This window comes from Semicossyphus pulcher, unplaced genomic scaffold (assembly GCF_022749685.1).
Source record: "Semicossyphus pulcher isolate SPU_LCO1_2020_fin unplaced genomic scaffold, fSemPul1.0.p SCAF_21, whole genome shotgun sequence".
NCBI classification, from domain to species: domain Eukaryota; kingdom Metazoa; phylum Chordata; class Actinopteri; order Labriformes; family Labridae; genus Semicossyphus; species Semicossyphus pulcher.
Genome location: NW_027211695.1, coordinates 19,934,636 through 19,956,646, shown reverse-complemented (window position 1 = coordinate 19,956,646; position 22,011 = coordinate 19,934,636). Strand labels below are relative to the sequence as shown.

The following is a 22,011-nucleotide window of genomic DNA, read 5'->3' as shown; positions in this document are numbered from 1 at the left end:
GTAGCTTGGAAACATTGGAACCAGGATAAAGGTTAAACATGCTGGTATTAAAACACCCCAAAACCCTTAATAAACGTAAATACCACATATATAGTTGTAGATCAGACAGAAGACAGTGTTGTCAGACAACATAAAGCAGAAAAACTGGTGAAAACAGAGAAAGATGTAGTAAAATAACAAATATCACTTGTTCAGCAGTTTTTCTCGGTCGTTAGTCACATTTTAGTTCATCATGATTTTATAGATACCAGTATCGATACGGATACTTATCAATTCTTTTATTGATACTACTCTCCATTAACCTTAACCTTACGTCCGGTACAACGCCCTCATTACGCCGATATGCCTGTCAATCTCGCAATCCATTGTATCCTCACTCGTGAACAAGACCCCGAGATACTTCAACTGTGGCGTCAGTCACCTTTACAACCAGCAGTTATAGGCGTGAACGCCTCTTTTGAGCATGCGCACACCAAAGAGGTGGCGGTTTGGCAACTCTGAAGCAGCGGCGACCTGTCAGCAGCTCAGATTCTCAGCAGCACAAGGAGAAGGAGCTGAAGGTAAGAGTCCGGGGCTCAAACCAGAACTTCTTCTACTGTAACAGGATACTTTTTTTATTTTTGAAGACAACACTTTGTCACAGAGCAGTCGGCAACAGCGGGGCGCCGTTTTCTGTAGAAGACGTATAAAATCAAGGTGAGGCTGCGGTTTTACCTTATCTCTGCAGGTTTGTTTGCCAGCTATTGTTTCGCCCATCATTGAAGTTTTGTTCAAGTTTCATACATTTGAGTGAACTTCAACTTCGACCAAACAAATGAATTGATTAATTAAACAACTGATAATGAAAATAACTCGTGTCCTTAAAGCTGTGTCGTCAGTACGCTATAAAACGTATTTTACTTTGAGCTATAGATTGAAAACATGCGAAGTGTAGAATGTGAAGTGAAATGAAAAGTTTATAATGTTCTAATACTTTGAAGTTCATTTGGATTGGTGTGCTACGAACGACTAGTTTCATTTTCTCAGTTAAATGATGAAACATTTTGTGAAACATGTCAGAAGATGCATAAAAATACCACAGTCAGGTTTACCCAGAGTTTACAGTGTATGACAAGAAAAGACATGTTTGCTTTTTTTATGTTTGACTTTTGATCACTTCTTTCCTTTCTTCCTCTGTCGGTCAGAGACCTTATTTCTGACAATGTCAAACACTGTCCTTATTCAACACATCCGCCGGCCTCCTCAGCCCCCAGCACCCGCACTAGGTGAGATCATTATATCTGTTCCAAAGGAAAGTGAAAGTGTTCGTCCTTTGATCTAATTCTATCCTTTCTTCTTGCAGGATGTTCAAAGCTGTTAATGTGCATCTTGCCCATCGCTCAGATTGCAATCGGTGAGTGATTGATGCACATTCACAGACAGTTCCTGATAATTTTATTGTGAAATATGGCCTGACTAATCTCCTGTCCTCAAACAGGTGTGGTACACCTGGATAACTGTCCGCGGCAGCACTACATTCCCATCTACCTGATCGTGGTGGGGGTCTTCGGCCTGTTGCTGGCGGTGCTCTCCTGCCTGCCGTGCGCTCAGGAGCCCACTGACGACACCACGAACCCGCTGAGTCGAGTCTGCGCCACCTGGAACTCCATCACGTCCTTCTTCCTCTTCTGCTGGTTTATCGCTGGTGAGTTTGACTTTGACCCCTGACTCTTTCACATTTACACCACGACAACAGAAAAACAGTTTCTGTTTCGTCCGGTTTAAACTGTCAAAGACAGATGTGGTCAACAGATAGCACACACTTCTGCTCTCAGAGTGAGCACACAGTTGAGTCGGCAATTTTTTGTTAATATAGGGGTGTTGAAAATACGCTTCGCTACCTACCCTTCATCAGGCATCTGTAGTTGCTTGACTCGACCACTAGATGTCCCTGTCTGCCAGAGATTCTACATGTTAAGTCCTCTCAGTGCAGCTAGCGGTGACCTTGTAGCATCCTGTAAACATCACAGCTTAGGTGGCCCGTCCCATGAAGTTCATTATTAATTGAACTCCTTTTAATCAGCCCAAACTAAACACATTTAATGACCCAAAAAATGTTGTAATAAAGACATGAATGAGACTAAATATATTCACGTCCTTTGTTTCTGTCTCTCCAGGTAACGTGTGGATCTACTCCATCTACCAGCCCAACTACGACAAGAACTCCACAGACACAGACCCGTACTGTGACAAGACGCTCTACCTGTTCGCCTTCTGGACCACCACGCTGGTCTACATCCTGTTCGGCCTCTCCCTGATCGGATGCTGCTGCACGATCTGCTGCGTCTGCCTGTGCGGCCGAGTCGATCCCGACGTCGTCGATGTCTAGAGACAGAAACACACGGAGGAGGCTGTGTGGGGGAATTTCACTCGCTGCCTTTGAAATTAGAAATAGTTTAAGTCAGGGATTGGGCTTAAAGTTGACACAGACAATACAAGATAAAATGAGAAATCAAGTTTGCCTTTTAGACAACTCGAAGTGTTATAGTTTGAAATGTTTATTGCAGCAGCAGAACACAGCTTGTGTTTGGCGTCTCGGCTCCGACCTCATATTTGGAGCCTGCGGGTGGATGCTGAGTCCAATATCCATTCATGCTTTTAGTGGAAGATTAATTAGTCACTGTTTGTCTTCAGTCATTAAGATGCAAAAAATCACAATGTCCATAAATCCCAAAGATAATCACAAATACAAAAACACAGCGTTCACTTGGCGTGACGGTCAAAAAAACGATATGTGCACCTGAAGGAACGTTCCTACTTCAAAGGGATGCTGCAGTACCCGTGTGCCCCCTACTGGGCCATTAGAGTGCTACACATACAAAGTTCAGAAATGGCCTCAACAGATACAGATGTTAAAAAAACGAAAGGAGCCTCGAAACAAATTATCTTTAAAACAAGACTTAGACTTAGACTTAGACTTAGACTCAACTTTATTGATCCCTTTGGGATGACTCCCTCTGGGAAATTCAGTCTCCAGCAGCTTATACAGTACAATACAATAGGAAAGAATCAGCACACAGAGGGTAAAAAATAAAGATCAAAATATATATATCTATCGATATATATATATATATATAAAAAAGTACAAAATTAGATAACAAAATATATAAAATATACACTCTTAGAAAATGTACAAGTAAACAGTGGGTAATAGTTCAATTAAACTAAATTAGGTTATTGCACTGTGGTGAGAGATTATTGCACATTGACAGATTTTTATTTTTATTTTATTAGATTTTAAGAGGTTACAATAGTTAGCCTGCTAGCTACCTGTTGCTAGGCAACAAGAGCTGCGTTTGGTGACGCAAGAGTCGGGGCAAGAACAGCAGGTGACCCAAACAGGAAATCCTCCGTAGACCAGACCGTCTCATTTCACTTGGCCATTACGGACCACAGAGGCTACAAGCGACTCATCCTTTTTAGCACGCGTCCTTTGAAGGATGCAGCCGTTTGAAATGAGACACAGCTTTTTGTCTGTTTGGTGCTAGCCGAGTACAGTGGGTTTATCAGAGCTGTTTGGCCAGAAAAGGCCAGAAATTAAGCTGATCAGAGCCATATTAGTGCAAGTTGTGAGTCATTAAAGTGAAACAATCAGCTGAAGAACACTAAAATGCCCTGACTCATCCTCTGTAGACTGGGTCCTTCAAAGGATGCAGCCCCTGAATTGAGACGCAGCTGTGCTTCCAACATTAAGGCTCCTTTTTTTGGCCTTTAATGTGAGAGAGCGTTGGATGGTATCGGAAACAGGGGAGGAGAGAAAATACAAAGAGCGGAGCAACAGCGCCAACAGCATTACTCTGTTTCTGTTTGTGCAATAAATGTTAAAATGTTTGTGATTGTTCCTGATACAATTAAAGTTCTGTTATTTGTTATCTGCAGACTCGGTCCAAAGAGAAAGAGAAAGGATATTGGGCCTCATTCACTAATATCTGCGCAGAAATGTTCTTACTCTCCGCAAAAAATAAGTACTTGCGCAAAATCACCGTCGGATTTATGACACGTGCGTACCGGCCAATTTTGTTCTCACCACCGTGCCTATGTTAGTAAATCAGAACCATTCTAAACCGACAGGCGCGTGTCCGCGATCTGCAATCAGCATACTGCCACGCCTCTATTTCTCTATATAAGGACATCTGTTTGGTGCCGCATGAAGACAGCGGTGTTACGGAGAAGCTGAAAGAACGTGAAAGATGGCCTCAAAAGGAAAAAAGAAAAATTTCACATCAGCAGAAATAGAAACAATTGTAACAAAAGTGTTACACTTCAATATGAACATTTTCATATGGTCTACTCTATTGTAAACTTAATTAACTAACTCAACAGCTATAAATGAAGATTTTAATTATATGACAATAAATTATGAGGATGACACGGCATTTACGTTTGGTCCATACATTAGTAAATTCAATTATTGTTGTCTGTTAAAGCCTTTTTTTTTTTCAATAATTTAAGTTTTAATATAGTATGCATTTAGTTAAAAGGGTGTGTGTTAACATTTCCTAGGACATTTCTTTCATCGTTTGTGCGTACGCATGGTCTGAGGGAGTTCTAAATTTGTTCGCAGAGTACGAAGAAATTTAGGTAAGAACAAATTGATGAATCCCAGATTTGTGCATCAAACGTGCGTACGCACAGTTCCAGCACAGATTCGTGCGTACGCCCTGTTCGTAAATGAGGCCCAATGTGTGTGGGAACAGGAAATGATTTCATGTGTGTGTGTGTCAGGAGAAGTTTGATCACAAGACGTGTTTAGCCTCATGTAAGTAAGGTCTTTCTAAGACAGAGAGGAATAACAGGAAGTGGTCTCTAATTAAACTATAATAGCTTTTTTATGGCTGCTCTCACCAGATAATATTCAGTGGTTTTGATTCTCTTGTTAATTCGTAGCTTGGAAACATTGGAACCAGGATAAACGTTAAACATGCAGTATTAAAAATTAAATGATAACTCTTAAACTTGAAATTCATAACTTTCACCATAGTAGTCTATTGTATAAAAAATATTGGATATTGGACAAAACATGTTTGTGCAGACTTTGAAGCCAGTTGACACTCAGCACTCTGTAGTACCATCACGCCACCACTAGATGTCCCTCTTTGTGTGCTGGAGATTCTTCATCGACACAGCTGCTCACCCTTATTGGATGTCTAGCTTAGAGGATAAGTGGAGTCTGTTAGCCTTCAGTCCGATAAGCATCACAGTTTAGGTTACAAATCCAAGGTTCAAAGTTCATTGTACATGTATTTGATACATATTTTTTGATGAAATTCGCTTCAATTTCTGCCTCATATAAAATAAATGACTGCTGAAGAAAGCCCAGCTGTGAAGTGGACCGGGATCTCATAAAGTCTCGTTTCTACTCGCCGTAGTTACCGCGAGAGTGTGACGTCATCCGGAGTGTAGCGGGGAACGCACTTTTTTCGTTTATGAAAAAAACAAAAACAACTTTTTAACTTTAATTTTTAAAAGAAGCTGCGTCACAAGCGTGTCCGTGGACTGTTGTGAACCTTTTTTCCTCCCTTTGCATCCTGGGTAACTGACCAAAGTGAGTAGCATATAGTTCAAGTCTATATGTTATTAATGTAACCTGTAACTGAATTTATATTTGTTTATATCTGTGTGTCATATCTAGATACTGAAGCTAATTTCCTGGAGATATTAAGGGTGCTCTTATTCTATTTTACGTTTTTAATCATTCATTGTTAGCCTTTATAATGGGGTTAAAATTGTATTTGTCTCAAATAGACACTAGTTTATGTTACTAGTCAAATTACCCATGTTATTATACATACATTTTATGTACATTTTTATTATTGAAAGCACATCCTTATTTCTGTTATTGACGTTAAATGAAGACTCAGTACACATGATTTTTTTTGTTGCGTTTATTATGTTTATTTCAGAACTACATGCACTTAAAGTTCTGTTATTTCTTATCTGAAGGTTCAAGTGAAAGTGAAAGGATAATGTGTCAAAATGAAAGTGGCTCTCGCCAATCATTAAAAACAAATACCACATATATAGTTGTAGATCAGACAAATTACAGTGTTGTCAGACAACATAAAGCAGAAAAACTGGTGAAAAAACCTGAGAAAGATGTAGTAAAATAACAAATATCACTTGTTCAACAGTCTTTCTCCTCAGCTTGTAATTACAGCTTCTTCACACCTGCGCCTCGTTGGATCGAGGTTCACTCAGAGTTTATAAATCAGCCTGTTTTCTCTGCACACTTTTTCTGCTGAGCAGCACAAACTTAACACAGCTTCAGTTCTTGTTATCTGCTTTCTTTGTGTTCTCTATCTGTCTGATTTGCTTGGCTTTGGTTTTGAAAATTACCCAAATCAATCCTCTTTCTTACTCGAGCTGTTCCTTGTCTTCAATCTGACTATTCAGCCCTTAGCTCGTACAAAGACAATATAACAAGAAAACTGTACATGTGGTGAATTTCAGTGTCATAAAGGAAGACCAATATGTATTTCCTTGTAAGGCACCATATCTTAAATCGACTTGATGCAGATATGTAAAAAGGATGACGACTGAGGAGGTAATAAAGGTTAGGTTAGAGGTGATGAAGATGAGTCCGGAGATGAGGAAGATGAAGAAGAGTTTAAAATAGAAGACCGGCCTTGAAAGATGCTTGATAAAGTGTTCAAATGTATGTTCTGTGTGTGCGCGTGTGTTCGTACTAACAACTGACCTCCAGCTAAACTCAACTGTTGCCGTGGTGATGGTTAATTAGTTGCAGCTGCGTGACACCTCGCTTTGGCAGTTGATTTCTCTGAGATTTCAGGTGAAAACTCCATCTGAAACTTCTGTCATTGTGCCAAAACCATAAATGCTATCAGGACAAAAATTTAATTAGAGCGTCGCGAGACTCTGATGAAGTAGTTAGGTAAATTTTATGTCTCTACTGCCAAAAATGTGGCCAGGGCATTGAAATACTAAAGTGCTCACATTTGGGGCTCTGTGAATATGTTTGACATTAGTGCAGATGGGGCAGTTGGTCAAGTTTCTGTGTCAATAGGGCATCTCCTGGCAAAAGCGTACATTCTTTAGTTCTGATAACCCATCTAACAGAAGCAGCACGAGAATACCTACGGTTTGATGCCAAAATTATGTATGTGGAGTGAAAATTGTGGGCCCAGTTTGAATTTGTTTAGAAGTTATTTTTCAGCAGCCTCTCCCCTCTGACGATGACATCACACTCTGATTCTGACGATTCTTCACACATTTCACGCAAACTTTATGAACTCTGAAAGGTGACTGTGAACAAAGTATGAATGATATGATAAATGTGGATTAAACCAGAAGAAAGCTGAAAGATGTGTGAATGTGTTAAAAGTTGAATGGAGTTTCTAAGTGAATGTATGAATGAGTTGTGGAGTGTTGAAAAAAGTGTGAAATGTGGAGGTTTGAATCTTATACCCATTCATTTCAGATGGGCTGAATTTCTTGGAAAACTAGGAATCAGGAACTTTTGAATGGTATGAAAGAAAGTCATAGGTTTTTAACGTTTTTATGTTTGAATGGTTTGAATATGTTGAAAAATGTGGAAGAAGAAGCGTGCCAAAAAAAGTGGGCGGAAGAATTATATCGATAAAGACTTTTGAAGACTTATCGTTCCTGATGCATTTCAGGAAGTCAGGAAATCTAAACGCTGATCGGCTTTCATGACACAGTGGAATTTATCTCAAGTGGAATTTCTGATTGTTAGCTGAACTTGCATCCAGATATCTGTTTAAAGAGATTAATAAGAAGCGAAATCTTTGTCAGATAGCTGCTGATGGGAGCCGGGATGTCATTAAGGCGCATCACGTTCCGCCTGCCTTTGTTCTCCTCACGGACTGTTCTCCCTGCATATGCTGCAGCCTGCTGATACGTGATTGGTCAATATTATTTGGACTACAACCACTGCTGGGAGATGGAAAACGCGCCACTAACTGGGCACCGCTTGTGATTTTTTTCCGTGCGTGTCGCCACAGACACCCAGTCCATAATAATACTAAACACTGCAAATGCAAAGGCTTTCATCAGTGGGCCTCAATCTCCATTGTGTTGCCTCATTCGGCGATAGGTAGAGACATTTTTACAAGTGCAGAATTTAAGTTTGCCAGTCTTTATATAAGACTCATGTTACTGTTGCTGTTCTTGCAGATGCTGTTTTTGCAGTTGGACAACTAGACTTTGATTAGAAGGACTTTAGCGTAGCAGATGTTTGTGCCTGTCTTCTCTTTGACCCTCTGTTCTGTCCGTCATGTTTCCTGTAACAGAAAATGGATGAGAGTTCCGAACTTCGTGAACCTCCGGCATTTATATCATGTGAGAGATTTCAATGTGTGAAAGTGATGCACCCTTTTGTAACTTTCTAATTCACCTCAGCACACGTAAAAGTTTTTCTTTCCCTCAGTATTTTACCCCGTGAGGTTTCCTCTCCTGGGAATTGTTCACCTAGTTATAGGTAAGGTGCAAAGTGTCAGACAACCAGAATTGTTGGGTTGTAATCACTGCCAAATGTGTACAATGATGATCGTTGTGTCCGACAGGAGCAATATACCTGTATGACTGCCCGGCGCAGCATTACATCCCCATCTATCTGTTGGTGATGGGAGTCGTCACCCTGATGCAACACATGCTCCTCTTCTGTCCCTACACTGCTCGCTTTGCTTCCAGCAAAGCCTGGATCTCCCTCATTGTCCTGTTCCTCTTCTGCTGGTTCATCACTGGTAGGATAAAGGACTAACGCTGGCACACATACAACTCCTCAAATCAATATTTTAATATCATAAAATAGTTTTTAGCTTCTTTTAGCACATTGTTTCGCTCCTACAAAATCTACCTGTTAAAATGTGACAAAGAGACAAACCTTTAAAGAATTACAATTAATTTCTAGCAAATTCTACAGGGCATTTTAGTGTTTTCAGCAGAATCTTTTGGTTTTATGACTTGCAACTTAAATTTTTCATTATTATGGCTCTAATCAGTGTAATTTCCATACATTTCTGGCTAATCAACTCAGATAAACTTACTGTACAATACTTGGCTAGCACCAAACAGACAACAGCTGTGTCTCGATTCGGAGGCTGCATCCTTCGAGGGATGCAGTCTACAGAGCATGAGTCCTTCGTAGCCTGAGTAGACCACTAAGGCTTAACTGAAGTGAGGCGGTCTGGTCTACGGAGGACTTCCTGTTTGCGTCACCAACTGTTCCTGCCCTTACTCTTGCCTCACAATGCGATGCTCATGTTGCCTAGCAACAGGTAGCTCGCTGGCAAGCTATCATGACTTGTAGTTGCAAGGTATTTTGAATATTTGCATGGCTAGCTATTCGATTGAGTTGAAAGCAAAAACTTAAATGTAAAAGTGTTTTCTTCGGCCATTTAAGAGTCCAATCGTGTTTGAATTTGGGCGCAATTAATCTAGGGATACGTTGGGCCACGAAGGATGCACCCAATGGATCCCTTGTGGCCCTGGAAAAGGAGAACGCATTTGTCAGCCACATCCTAAGAAGCCTTCAAAATGAGACAGCCGTCGATGCGATGCTGTGACGCAATTGGCCTTCAAGGGAGCAGCAGATGAGGACATTGTAGCATTTGACAAAAAAGGAACAGAGATTACCTTCTGGAGTTGGTGGAGACCAAAACAGAGCAAGAAAAAGTAAATGTTAGACTTAGATTCATGAGTTGGCTTGATCCACGATCCCCAAATGAATGTAGATGCAGCTCAAATGGCCCTATTACGCCGTCGTCGAAAAGAACTTAGGAGATTTAATAGATTTTTCCAAGCAGTTTGCTAATAAATGCACTTGCATTCTTCTTTTGGGCTTCTTTTTCTGTAGGTAATGTGTGGATTTTCTCCATCTACGAACCAAACTACAACAAGACAGCAGCCCCCATTAACGCCTACTGCAACAAGACCCTGTACCTGTTTGCCTACTGGATCACCATTGCATACTGCATCCTGTTTGCTTTGTACTCGTGCTTCAGAGTCCGTGACGATGATTAAATGACAAAACCCCGACAAACATATGGGTCAGTGTACTTTCTGGTTATTGAATTTTCCTTTTAGAAACAAAAAAACAAACTTCTTTTTCAATAACATAAAAAAAATGAAAAACGCGTCTTTTTGTTTTTCTGGTCGTAGATGGCAAATACAAAATTGAAATACCGCTTAATTTTCTTTTTCTTTTAAAAAACATTAAATAAAACTGACAAAAAAAATATTTTTCATTTTCTGAAACCAAAAGTTCTTCTTTGTTTGTTTTGTGGTTCGTGGCATTTAGCATGCACCCACACGACATTCTTGCTTTACTGCAAAGGTCTGGTTCCCACAATCATCCGACATCTAAAAGCAAAGCATAGATCATCAGCAGTACGCTGCTTTTCAAAAAAGCATAAGGGCGTCACTCAAAGGACATGAGTGCAAAAAAACTTAGCTTCATATTTCATGTGAAAATTTGCTCAAAACTTATACTAACTAGTTAATGTTAGTTTAGAGTTAATATTCAGGTGTTGCAGTCCTTGTTATCTCAGTGAATATTTTGGCTAGCAGTTATATGCTACCGCTACATTTATTTATAATTGGCTGGTTAATTTGTTAGCTTGCTTGTTATTTAGTGAAAGCCACTTTAATCGTAATTATTGTATTTTAACTAGCTATACTTGGGCTACATAACCAGATAGACAGCTCTGTTGCTAACCACATATTGTGTTTTCACGTCGACTGAAAAACGTTGCCTTCCAAAGAAGTTCTGAAGAAAGAACTTCCCTTTTTTTTCTCATAGTTTTCTTGCAATTTTATTTTATGCTTTATAAAGGAGAAATGAAAATTAAGTGGTATTTTAATTTTATAACTGCCATCTCTGACCAGAAAAACTGCTTGTTTTTCATTTTTGTAAATTTTTTAATTTTGAAATGAAAGTCAAATAACTTTTTGTTTTTTGATTTCTGTCTCTAAAAGGAAAATTCAATGACCAAAAAGTACACTGACCCATATGCAGTGGTTGGTAGATTTATTGACAGTACAAGCACCAGCATCATGTAGTTTATTGTTATGCATCTTTTGTCAAATAATATTATAATTTACATAGAAAATACAGTATAATATTAAATGTTACTCTTGAACTTGAAATGTATAACTTTCACCATATTAATCAATTTTTTTTTTTTAATATTGGATATTGGAAATACCGAAAATAGAGTTTGAAGCTCTGAGGAAAACTGTCAGACAACTAAAAACGACAGATAGACTACCATCAGATCGATGGTAGCTAACAGAACTTTGTGACATCACAAAGTGCAGCGTGTAGAACAAACTGTGTGAAACCTGGCGTTCACAGCAGCCTGCAGACTGAGCTGACAAGCCTGGGCATTACTCCGACATACTTTAATCTACAGATTTGAAACTTCACCCACATTAAGTCTGGACATCTAACATTGTAAAAAATATATATACGTCTTAAAATGTGAAACAGCATAATACCCCCTCTTTAAGAATAGATCAGCCCTGGAATAACATCAACCTGACTCATAAAAGCGATAACAAGTAAATCATTTAGCCCTTTAGCGGTCCTGCGGGACGTAGTAATGTAAAGTCAACTGTCATTATGTGATAATAAAAAATGACCTCAAGCATCAAATCTTGTTTATTTGATATCCATCTTTTATCACAGAAATGTTATAATTTACATACAAAATACAAAATATACTTAGTAACGTATGTTAAGTTATTTCTCACAACAGTATTGCTTACGTAAAAAATACGGTTTGGATATTAGTCATAATATTTTCACTGTTACATGTTTTCAGAGGGATCGTCAGTGCTGTCCGTCTGATTGGTAGACTGGGCTGTGATGTCAGCACGTTTTTTTGGAGAGGTTGACCAGTGCTTTGGCGTGGATGGGCTTGTAAAGGAGTGTGAAGCTGGACGGGGTGAGAAGACCGTTGCCTTGGGCGTCGACTTTCCCCATCAACACGTAGTTCTTACCTGGATAAGAGACATATATCAATACCAAAATGATACTCTACTCTTTTATCTGTATTAGTTATTACTAAATAGATTTACAAAATAACCCAAACAAAGTCACAATTGCATCCCAAGTTTTATTTCCTACAGTTCTGCCTTTAATGGTTGAGATTTTTGGTTGAATAAAGAATCACATCGTCTGCATACAAAGAGATTCTGTGCTCTTCCTATTCTTGTATTTTCTAGAGTGAAAAGAGTTTAATGACCACAGTGATACCCAAAGGGTAAAGGGGTCTCCCTATCTCATTCCCCTTAACTAGTTAAAGAAATTTGATAAATATTACTATTTGATACATTTGAGATTAGAGTATTTAACATATCTCAAATCTAAAGGTCAAGATATTCAAATATAGCTCTTTACCTTTGAGTAGCCCGGGGCATCTCTTGCAGGTGGAGGCCAGTGTGACCGACATGATTGGCCCTGATTTGGTGATGTTCAGACTTCCTGCCTTGTAGGCCTTGATTAGGAACACCTCAATTGTCGCTGAGCCACCGGGACCGGGGGTCAGAGATGTAACCTTACCCGTAATCACTGAAAGACAGAGATATATGAGAGGAATATAGGAATACAAAGAAAGAAAAGGGAGTTGCATGATAAGTATTTCTGTTACAAATCATGCACTAATTATGATCAAACCCAGTCTCAAAGAATTACCGTAATATTTGATGTATGAGAAGCACTTTTAATATTTTTTTTTCAACTAAAAAGTGAGCTAGATACCAATGTGACCAATATACCAGTATAAAATGCAGAGAGAGGTATTTTATTGTGTAACTGTATTTTAACCAGTCGATGTTCGCCAGTGCAGCCGCTACCCTCTCAACAATCAACGTTACCGTAGCTTAACTTTGCACCGGTAGCTAGCACGATTGATACACTCGACATGGTGAAAACAGATGATAGGCTATATTTGTATGAAAATAAATTGAAATAGTGTTGGAATAACTTGTATACACGTTTTTATTACCTAAATTTTTCCTCCCTCTGGGATACCCCCCAAAACATATTCTCATATTCCGGATATTACGGTAACCCAAACCCTCTAAATATTTAAGTCAACCAAGACAACCAAGATCACGACAAAAGTAATTCTACTACTTTCCCCCTCCATCTTTAAATTAGAAAATTCTCCCTGCTCCTACTTCTTCTGCAAAGGTGTAATGGCACCTATCTATGAACTAGCGCCTCCTACAGTTATCTCAATGAACAGAAAATTCAGAATTCAAAATTCAGTTAAAATGTGCAACATTTGGATGGAAACCTGCCTCAAAGAAAAACAAAAGAGTAAAGACTGGGAGTTTCATAGAGAGCAGAGAGCAGCTGATGTGTCTCACCAAAGTCATTAGGGCAGAAGCTGGATTGGAGCGTTCCTGTCCTCTTGCAGGGTTGTGTACACAGTGGGTTCAGTGGTACGGCTGAAGCAACGACAAACGCAAACACATGATAAGCACTGTTTTTGTGTATATATACGTACATAAAAGCTCAGATCAAATCAATTAAATCCACTCACGTTTCTTGCTAACAACAGGCTTCTTCGTAACCGTCTTGGTTACTCCAGGTTTAGGTGTCGCTTTAGGCTTAATCTTTGGTTTGGCTGTTGGTTTAACTCCACTCTTAACAGTTGGCTTCACTGGTTTCACTGCTGGCTTTAATGTGGGCTTCGTCTTCACTGCAGGCTTGCGTGTTGGTTTAGTCTTGACTCTGGGTTTGATTGTTGGCTTAATAACCTTAAACCTGGGCGTAGGTTTTGCTGCAGGTTTAGGTGTGGGCTTTTTCACAGGTGCTTTAGGTGTTGGTTTAGTTGGTTTGGGTTTAGGCGTGGGCTTGACGATGGGTCTTTTGGGCGGAGGTTTCAGCGGTTTCTTCACCAGTGGTCTTTTGGTTGGTTTTGTGGTGGGTTTGGGCAGGAGGCCAGGTCTAGGTCTTGGTGTGGGAGGTGGTTTGGTGGGTTTTTTTGGCTTCACGGCTGTTTTTTGAGGCATTGAGGTGGTCTGAGGTCCGTAGATGAAGTCTCCTCCGGCGGTGGGCGTCCGAGACCCGCGGGGGACGCTGGAGTAGTGGGCCATGAAGCCATCTGAGGTCACGCTGAGGTCTGAGACAAACTGGACAAGGAGCTCATTCCCATTTGTTATGATAGTTCTATGAAAATGGAGAGAAAAAATGTAGGAGTAAAGGGGAAAAGCAACTTTTAGCAAGTGTTTGGCCTCTTTTAAACTCACCCTGGTGACCTGTCCCCACAGAATTTCCCAATCCTCCGCGAGTTATCCTTCTCTCCCCCGTTAAACAGCGCCACATAGTCGTAGCGACAGTATGTGTCAGGCTCCAAGTCCAGCTTCACAAACTTCACCTCGATCACCTGGGGACGAGAAAACAGCAACTATGAAATTTATGTTTGGGAATGAATGGTGTGAGCTGGTTTATTCCTCATGAATCCGGTGCAGACATGCTGAAAGTCGTGGTGTTGGTGTTGGTGGAGGAGGAGGGCCAGTTTGTGAAATACAGAAGGGCATTTACTCTCTCCCTCGCTCTCGCTTCCTTCCCTCTTTCCTTACGCTCAATCTCTTGGCACACATGAACACACCTTCAGGCACTCAATGAAGTCTTTCATTTGAACTTCGTCACAAGGCTGCCATCACACACGTACATTACATGGATGTAAGGTAGAGCATTTTTTCTGATGCTCCTCCTTCATTAGTAGCCTTTTTCAACACACCTAGCTGCACTATAAGCTGACAGAAATGTGAAAACTAGAATGCTAATATTGTGAACACACAGTATTTGCCAATGAGGATAAACTATGTGTGATATTTTAGTTAGAGCTGGCATTGCTAGCAAACACACCACGTTAGCATGAGGCTCTTCTGACTATGAACTACTTAACAAATGTAGATAAAAAGCATATTTTTAACCCTTTCCTTCAAGCCTTAACTGTTTGCTTACTAGCTAGCTAGCCTAGCAAAATGACGATTTAATCAATCTGGTCCTTTAAAAGATTGTTTAAAAGTCGAAGGTAGCAAGCTAAGCTATCTACATGGCTAGCCCAGCAAAATGACAATTTAATTAATCTGCTACTCTGAAAACATGATCTAAAAGTCGAAGCTAGCAAGCTAAGCTATGTACATGGCTAGCCCAGCAAAATGAAGATTTAATAAATCTGCTCCTTGAAAGGATTGCAGCGTTTTTGAAAAGCTACTGTGTTGATAAGTTTGTTTCTCCATTTAAAATTCAAAGCTAGCAAGCTAAGCTATCTACCTAGCTAGCCTAGCAAGATAGAGATATCCTATCCACCTTTATAACATTTTTTTAGGTTATTTCGTACTGATAAGTTTGTATTCTACTCTAAGCTAACTAGCCCAGCTACTAAACTTAGCTTTCTGACGTTAGCTCTTATTCCCACGAGACATTACCTCATACTTCTGTTGTTGTATTTCATACTAGCTCATTGGAAGCTCCGGCGCATTCAGTGTTTGTTTCCTTAGACAAAGGTGGGGGTTTAGCTAGCATTAGCTGCCATGTTTTCACAGGTACGAATGCGGGGTTGGAAAAAATTGTCAAGGGTAATTGTCCTGTAACCTCAGTAAGTCAGTGATTTCACTTGAACTCCCCGTGCTACTGTTACCATTACAGTGCTAACAGTTCACGCCACCTGGAGAACGATAATGTAAACATATCTCTGAACAAAAATCATGAATCATTGAATTTCCTGGTTTTGTTCAACAACAAGGATTTAAAGACTGAAAAAATTACTTTATTTTGAGGTGTCGCTTTCTGGGTTTAAAGGGAGAATTTTAGGAACATGACGAGTAACTAAAAGCCTACAAAAATCAATCTGCTTACATTGCTTGGTTCGACAGAGATGTGCCAGGAGCAGCTGATGCCTGCTGGGTAATTAGTGTTGGGCCAGTTTGGCGTCTTGACAGAGCCCTGCGACTTGGTCAGCCTTCCTCCACAGAACTGGTTCTCTGTGGAAGTAAGAAAAAGTCGACAGGTCATGAAAATGTATACGACGACGACTTTAATAAATCTGACAAATGTCCATGCCTGCGGGACGACACACCTTCCACATGCGGCTTCCCTGCGCTGAAGGCAGCCAGGAAGCCTCGTCCACCAGTGGCCTCGTCCGACACCATCTCTAACATCATGGTGTTGGAGGTGGAGATGAGGGCGCCGGGCCGGAACGTCCCACAGAACCGACCCAGCTTCTGCACCAGGCGGGAGTGACCGTTGTAGACGTCCAGGTAGTCGTAGCGGCAGGTGGGGTCGGGCTCCATGTCAAAGAGGCGGAAAGACAGCATGACGACATGACCCTCTGGGACCTGGAGGGGGTACCAGATGTTTAAACTTTAAATATGAGATGCTGCGCAGACTTTTCTTTTTATAGAACCAGCCAAACGTAAGCTTGTTTAAGTTAAGATTAATTTTTGGGGATGATGTTTGGCTTAATTAGTGAAGTGAAAACAGGCGTGCGTAATCAGGTCCTCCAAGCAGTGGGTGCTGTCAAGTTGCAGGAGAGGGGTTTGTTCAGCAGTTTATTAAATTCTGTTAAAGTTGGTGCAGTCATGAGAGTGTGAGTGTGCCCCAAATTATGACTGTCAGCAGTGACAAAGACATGTTATATTTCTGTCATTTTTTTATTGTTCTCTACCCTTTTGAGAGCTTTTGAATCAGTCCAGCTCACCCCTGTATTTACCTGAGCAGATGGTTCGTTCCAGGTCAGGCTGAGAGGGTAGCCGTTTGTCTTTTGTAGCTGCAGCAGAGTTGGTGGCAGCTTTCTGTGAGGCTGCAGCTTCTACCCGTTAAATTGTCCTGTTTAACGTTCCAACTGTCCTGCTTCAATCTTATTTTTGCCCACAGTCCCATCCCACGAAATTGCCCTTTAGCTCCACAGTCCTTTAGCTTCAGTCAAGCCATTTATCACTGAAGGCAAAAATGAAAAAGTGCAACTAATAGCACCACCATGTAACACCTGAAAAGCATTCATTCCAAGTTCAGCTCATCAGCAGGACAATAAAACCTTACTGTTACAGCCTCACTTGGTCTGCTGCTTCCAGCAACAAAAGGTGGCAAATATTAGCTCATTTTAAAGCCTCCCTCCAGTGACCATCCAGTGTTTAACCTTGTGAACATCATGTGGTGTTCTTCATGTGCTACGAGACACATCAGGGACAACATGGGCATCATCTCAAGGCTGGGCCTGTCTGCTTTTAAACTGCAGTGTACCAAGGACAGGCTGGACAACGCGTTTTCAGATTGGCAGGTTTGAGATGTCACAAACCTAAGGAGCCAATCCCGTTAATGCATATCATTATGTGTAACCTATGGCAACCACTTCCGCGATGCACGAGCCAGCTGTAACTGTCATCTTAATGTTTGTAAACTCACTACTGACTACTAACGCTAACGTTACATTTCAAGCTAGCTGAGTTTCAGCAAGTTGCCGTTAAACGACGGCAGAGACGTGTTTTCGCGACGGAGGGGGCAGTTGGAATGTGCATAGTGGGCGGGGCCTATGCAGATTGGGGGATTTTTAATGAGGGAGAAGGAGGAGACGTTTTGGGAGGATGTTTAAGGTAAAAAAACATATTTTGCAGATAAAACATGACTGGAGCCGGTCTTTAACATTTGTTATGATTGCTGTGTAACTTCATAAATGTTTTCTTGTGCAGAATCCCAACTACACATTATAAATGTCCCAGTAAAAGTAGAACAGAAACTAGTCGGGCAGGTGTGACACTTGGCTCCTAAATAACTCTTGTGAGGTTTGTTGATGCATGGAGAACAGAGCAAAGCTGCACAGCAGACACGAATTAATAATCACAATTTAACATCGTCACAATGCATAAGTATTTATTATTGTAGGATATGGAAAAGCAGCTGTAGAAATCGATTTGTTTTTGGTAGCACCTAAAAACATAAGTTTTATAGTTAGACTGTAATTTTTGTAAAACCTTTTACCAAACTTAAAGTAATAATCTCAAAGATCTCAGTTTCGTTCTCTTTGGCGCCACCTGTGGCGATAAACTGTAATAACAGGAGCACACTTCCCAGACATCCAGACAGTGCTGCATGTGTGACGTCCACGGTTGGCTCCGGTTGTAACTCTTGATTTTCCTGGCTGACGGTCGCTTTCCTTTTGCTTCATCTGAGCGTCGAGTTTGTTTCTTCTTGTTTGGATTTTCACTTCTTGTTGAAGTTGTATCTGTAGTCATCCATCTTTTCTTTGTTTGTTCAGCCATAGGTTACGTTCAGCTTTCATCAGCGGGCCATCGGCTCAATCACAATTGTGTTACCTTATTTGGAGATGTTGACTTAACAGACATTTGTTTAAATGAAAATCTTCAAGATTATTTCTTTACTCTATCTGTGAGCGAACACACTTCAAGGCACAAACCTCAAGCGGAACCGGACACATTGGTGGACAACAATCTGACTGGAAAGTTTGCACCACATTCTGCTTATGTCCACAAGCGCACCGCTAATATTTGCTCAACTGTAGTGTTTAGATATATCCATTAATTTGCATCGATGTTTAATAGAATTCTGTTATAGAGAAAGCTGGGGAACGATGGTCCAGTTTGCGTTGTGTGTTTCTGTGAAGGGAAAGATTCTGGACACGGCCCTGCCTCCTCGAAACCCTCACAGGTGTTGTCACTTATTGTGGCTGATTGGTTGAAGTCGACCAGATCTATAATTATACAACTTATCATTACGTGAGGTCAGTGAACTTCATGTGCTAATATGGATGAGAGAGGTGTTATTTGTCCGCCCTATCAGGTGCCTCCTGAGAGGAGGTAAATAGATCCAGTTAAGCTAAATGATCACCTGTGCGGGGACTGTTCACTTACTTTGCAAATGTATTCTTGTTGCATCATTTATTTAAGAACAATTTCCCTCTATACTCACAGTGATATACCAGGTGCATTTACTGTTGGGTTTGTAGGCACTGGGGAATCCTTCGCTGGCCACGATGTCCGAGTCTGTGACCAGGTGGCCTCCACACAGGAAGACGGGCCTGAAGGAGGAAACATCACACAACCACGACCAACATCAGCTGCAGATTAACATTCAGCTTGCTTCACTGGGGGAACACGTTTCGTCTCTGCAGCTATACTGAGAGTATTGAGGCCGAGCCACTGCACACACACTTCTACATACACGCTGGAAACCACAGCGGCACAGTCTGTCTCTGTTCTCCGAGCCCGGGGAGGTTCCCGCTGAACGCTCCGAGCTTCTGTTTTTTCATTAAGCTTAAAGCCAGAAACACCGTCGACATACAGTGTGTGCGTGCTGTATGATTTCTCCACGCTCTTACTGTACCACAAGAAAGCTGCACGGAGATGTAACACGTACTTTACTTCAGCAGACGGGCACTTTGGAAAGCTGCACAACAACCCTGCTCACACATGGCGTTTGGTGACACACGCCCACTCTTGTACACTCAGATAAACACGGATCAAAGCAGAGGCCGGCTGCAACTTTTAATTCAGCTGCTTGTTAATTTACGTGTGGGCTGCTCTGGCGTATGTCAAAAATACGGCTCTGTTTTTGTTGTTTTAAAAAAGGCAACATTTAATCATCTTTTGTGTGGTAAAGGCAGTTTTTTGTAATCATCCAACCGTTATAGCTACATTACTTTTTGATATGTATTTCAGGCATGTGATGTGAGTCTGCTGCGGTGCTGAAAGGCCACATTTGGTCCAAAAAAAAGAAAATCCAAGTGGCGGTGGTGGAGTCCCTCCCTTCTGACCCTGTGGGGCTGAACAGCCCACAGGCATTTGTTTGTGTCTCATGTTCAATTTACACCGTGTGTGTGCGTCTATGTGGAAGCAGCTCCAGCAATGCAGACAGTTCAAAAAATGCTGCTTTTTAGATTTACTAAAGTGAAAAAATTTACTAAAGTGAAAAAATTTGTTTTTTGTTTTTTATTTTTATTTTTATTTTTTAACCTTTTTTTTTTTAAACCATTTTTAAAAAAATACATTTGTAACCATTTTTATTTTTACGTTTTTTTTTTTGTTTTTTTTTACCAATTTATTTTTTTGGTTTTCGGGACAAAACAGTGAAATAAGAAACATTTAAAACAACAACAACAATGAAAAAAAACATTAAAATTTTTTTTTTTTTTAAAAACTAACAAAAAAATGTGACAAAAAAAAAAAAAAAATTTGTTACAAAGTCACGTTTTTAACTATATTCATACCCCCCACTCTTTTCTTCCAACATGTCCTGTCTCTCTTAATGGCCATAATATAGATACATTTCAAACTAGTTCAAGTATGTAAGAAAAAGAAAAAAAAAAAAGGCAGCCATACTTCATATAATCTGCTTTAAAACTTTAAGAGTATTGTTTGCAAAAATGTGAATATAAGAGAGTAAAAGTCTGAATTTGTTTCCAGTTTTGACAAAACATCACATGTGCGGACATGCTACTGCACATGTGCCCAGTTTAATCACTCAATTACAGCATGCTGTGATTTTGTGTTTATGGGATGCTAACCACGTCTTCCTGAAAACTCAGCAGCCTTCTAATTCTCCTGCTCTTTTCTGTAATCATAATACTGCGACCAGGAGAGGAAATAACACACACACACACACAGTAGTCTATATAGACAGATGTGGGCTTGAAAACAGCGTGCCACATGTGCACTTGCAGGATTTTTTGGGAGGAAAAAAGATGCACAAAAAGAACATTGAAAGCTATATTTGAAATAGTTCACTCGCACACAAACACACTGCTTACCTGGTGAAGTTGGTCTCATTCTGAGCCTCGGTCCATCCCAGCGACAATATGACAAGAAGACACACAGTCCACACCCTGTCCTCCATCCTGCTGCTGGGGCTGAGAAAGACGGGAGAGGAGAAGAAGAGGGAAGGAGGGAGAACCGGAGTCAGAGGGGAGGGCAGAGAGGAGGCGAGGAAGGGTGAGGAGGAGGAGGTGTGTTATGAAGAAAGGAAAAGGTTAATGAATGTGAATAATTATACTGTACACAGACCCAGGGCCAACAGAAACATACAGTTCAGTGTACAGTATGTGTGTTGTGCTCCAGCTCTGCGTTGTTGTTTCACAGGTAGAGTAATATTTGGAAAATGTATGTTTCTGTAGGTGAATACTTACAGAGCGCCACTGTTGCTAATACAAGCCAGGCTTTTGTTAGCAACGTTAGCGGCAAGGCATGTACAGCTTTGGTCCTGACAGAAATATCTTACAACCAATAGATGTGTTGAACTTAAGTGCAGATATTCATGGTTCCCAGAGGGGGAATCCTAACAGCTCCCAGGGGTCACCTGGATTTTCTGTTAGCACAACTCGCTGGTCAAAGTTCTCACTTGTTCTATAAAACATTTCAACCTTATTGATAAGCACATACATGTGTGTAGACGTTCATAGTCCCCAGAGGATGAATCTGAAGTGCGATTCCGAGCTACCATGCTAGTTGAAAATGTTTATAATTAGCAAAACATTTCACTAACCTTCAGGCTTTATGAATAAGCTTCAAAAATGTACGCCAAAGAGACGAGTCATCTCAATTACAGAGCTAAGCACTACCTAGCATAGTTTGCACGTCTGTTAGCGAATAGCTAAAATGCAGTTAGCTGCTGTTTAAGGTAAGCTAACTCATTGTTAGTGGTTAGATTTTAAATTTCTGTCTGAACGCTCCTTTTAATGTATGGTAAATTTGTCTCCATGTTTTGTTCTCTTTCTCGCGGCTGGTTTAATTTAGAGGCGTTGCTGCGTTTGCTAAATATGCTAATTACAGGAGCCTTTGTTATTTTGTCCACAGCTTTTTAAACGCCTTTAAGCTGTTTAAATAAAATAACAAAGCATTACATTTGTCCAGTTTGGCTTGCCTTAGCTGCGCTTTGTGTTTAAAGCTAACGACCTGCTAAAGGTCAGCGTGCTAGCCTCACAGAACTGCTAGCTGCGTGGCTGTGGGCTCCACTTGTGAAAC

The 22,011-nt window shown here is 40.6% G+C and overlaps 3 protein-coding genes across 3 annotated transcripts; 2 read left to right on the top strand and 1 right to left on the bottom strand.

Moving 5' to 3' along the window:
• Positions 1-548: 548 nt before the first annotated feature.
• On the top strand, positions 549-2,932 carry LOC138600742 (transmembrane protein 272-like). The gene is made up of 5 exons (XM_069672233.1): positions 549-696; positions 1,185-1,265; positions 1,343-1,393; positions 1,478-1,684; positions 2,157-2,932. Exons 2-5 carry the CDS (start codon positions 1,202-1,204, stop codon positions 2,366-2,368), a joined length of 534 nt encoding a protein of 177 aa, XP_069528334.1. The 5' UTR covers positions 549-696; positions 1,185-1,201; the 3' UTR covers positions 2,369-2,932.
• A 2,233-nt stretch (positions 2,933-5,165) lies between these two features.
• LOC138600743 (transmembrane protein 272-like) lies at positions 5,166-10,868 on the top strand. Its single transcript, XM_069672235.1, has 5 exons — positions 5,166-5,584; positions 8,310-8,358; positions 8,447-8,497; positions 8,583-8,762; positions 9,875-10,868. The coding sequence occupies exons 2-5, from the start codon at positions 8,313-8,315 to the stop codon at positions 10,039-10,041; spliced, it is 444 nt and encodes a 147-aa protein (XP_069528336.1). The 5' UTR covers positions 5,166-5,584; positions 8,310-8,312; the 3' UTR covers positions 10,042-10,868.
• Positions 10,869-11,028: 160 nt separating this feature from the next.
• pcolceb (procollagen C-endopeptidase enhancer b) lies at positions 11,029-20,887 on the bottom strand. Its single transcript, XM_069672232.1, has 9 exons — positions 20,802-20,887; positions 18,965-19,073; positions 16,119-16,377; positions 15,899-16,023; positions 14,281-14,417; positions 13,572-14,200; positions 13,396-13,476; positions 12,422-12,592; positions 11,029-12,021 (listed from the first exon to the last, which is right to left on the bottom strand). The coding sequence occupies exons 1-9, from the start codon at positions 20,885-20,887 to the stop codon at positions 11,891-11,893; spliced, it is 1,728 nt and encodes a 575-aa protein (XP_069528333.1). The 3' UTR covers positions 11,029-11,890.
• Between the last annotated feature and the right edge of the window lie 1,124 nt (positions 20,888-22,011).

Coding starts and splice junctions, on each gene's coding strand:
- LOC138600742 (XM_069672233.1), top strand. CDS start 1,202: ATGTCAAACACTGTCCTTATTCAACACATCCGCCGGCCTCCTCAGCCC. Junction 1,394..1,477: donor CATCGCTCAGATTGCAATCG/GTGAGTGATTGA, acceptor GTCCTCAAACAG/GTGTGGTACACCTGGATAAC. Junction 1,685..2,156: donor CTTCTGCTGGTTTATCGCTG/GTGAGTTTGACT, acceptor CTGTCTCTCCAG/GTAACGTGTGGATCTACTCC.
- pcolceb (XM_069672232.1), bottom strand. CDS start 20,887: ATGGAGGACAGGGTGTGGACTGTGTGTCTTCTTGTCATATTGTCGCTG. Junction 13,477..13,571: donor GCCTGTTGTTAGCAAGAAAC/GTGAGTGGATTT, acceptor TCGTTGCTTCAG/CCGTACCACTGAACCCACTG. Junction 12,022..12,421: donor ATGCCCCGGGCTACTCAAAG/GTAAAGAGCTAT, acceptor TCTCTTATCCAG/GTAAGAACTACGTGTTGATG.
- LOC138600743 (XM_069672235.1), top strand. CDS start 8,313: ATGGATGAGAGTTCCGAACTTCGTGAACCTCCGGCATTTATATCAT. Junction 8,498..8,582: donor AATTGTTCACCTAGTTATAG/GTAAGGTGCAAA, acceptor TGTGTCCGACAG/GAGCAATATACCTGTATGAC. Junction 8,763..9,874: donor CTTCTGCTGGTTCATCACTG/GTAGGATAAAGG, acceptor CTTTTTCTGTAG/GTAATGTGTGGATTTTCTCC.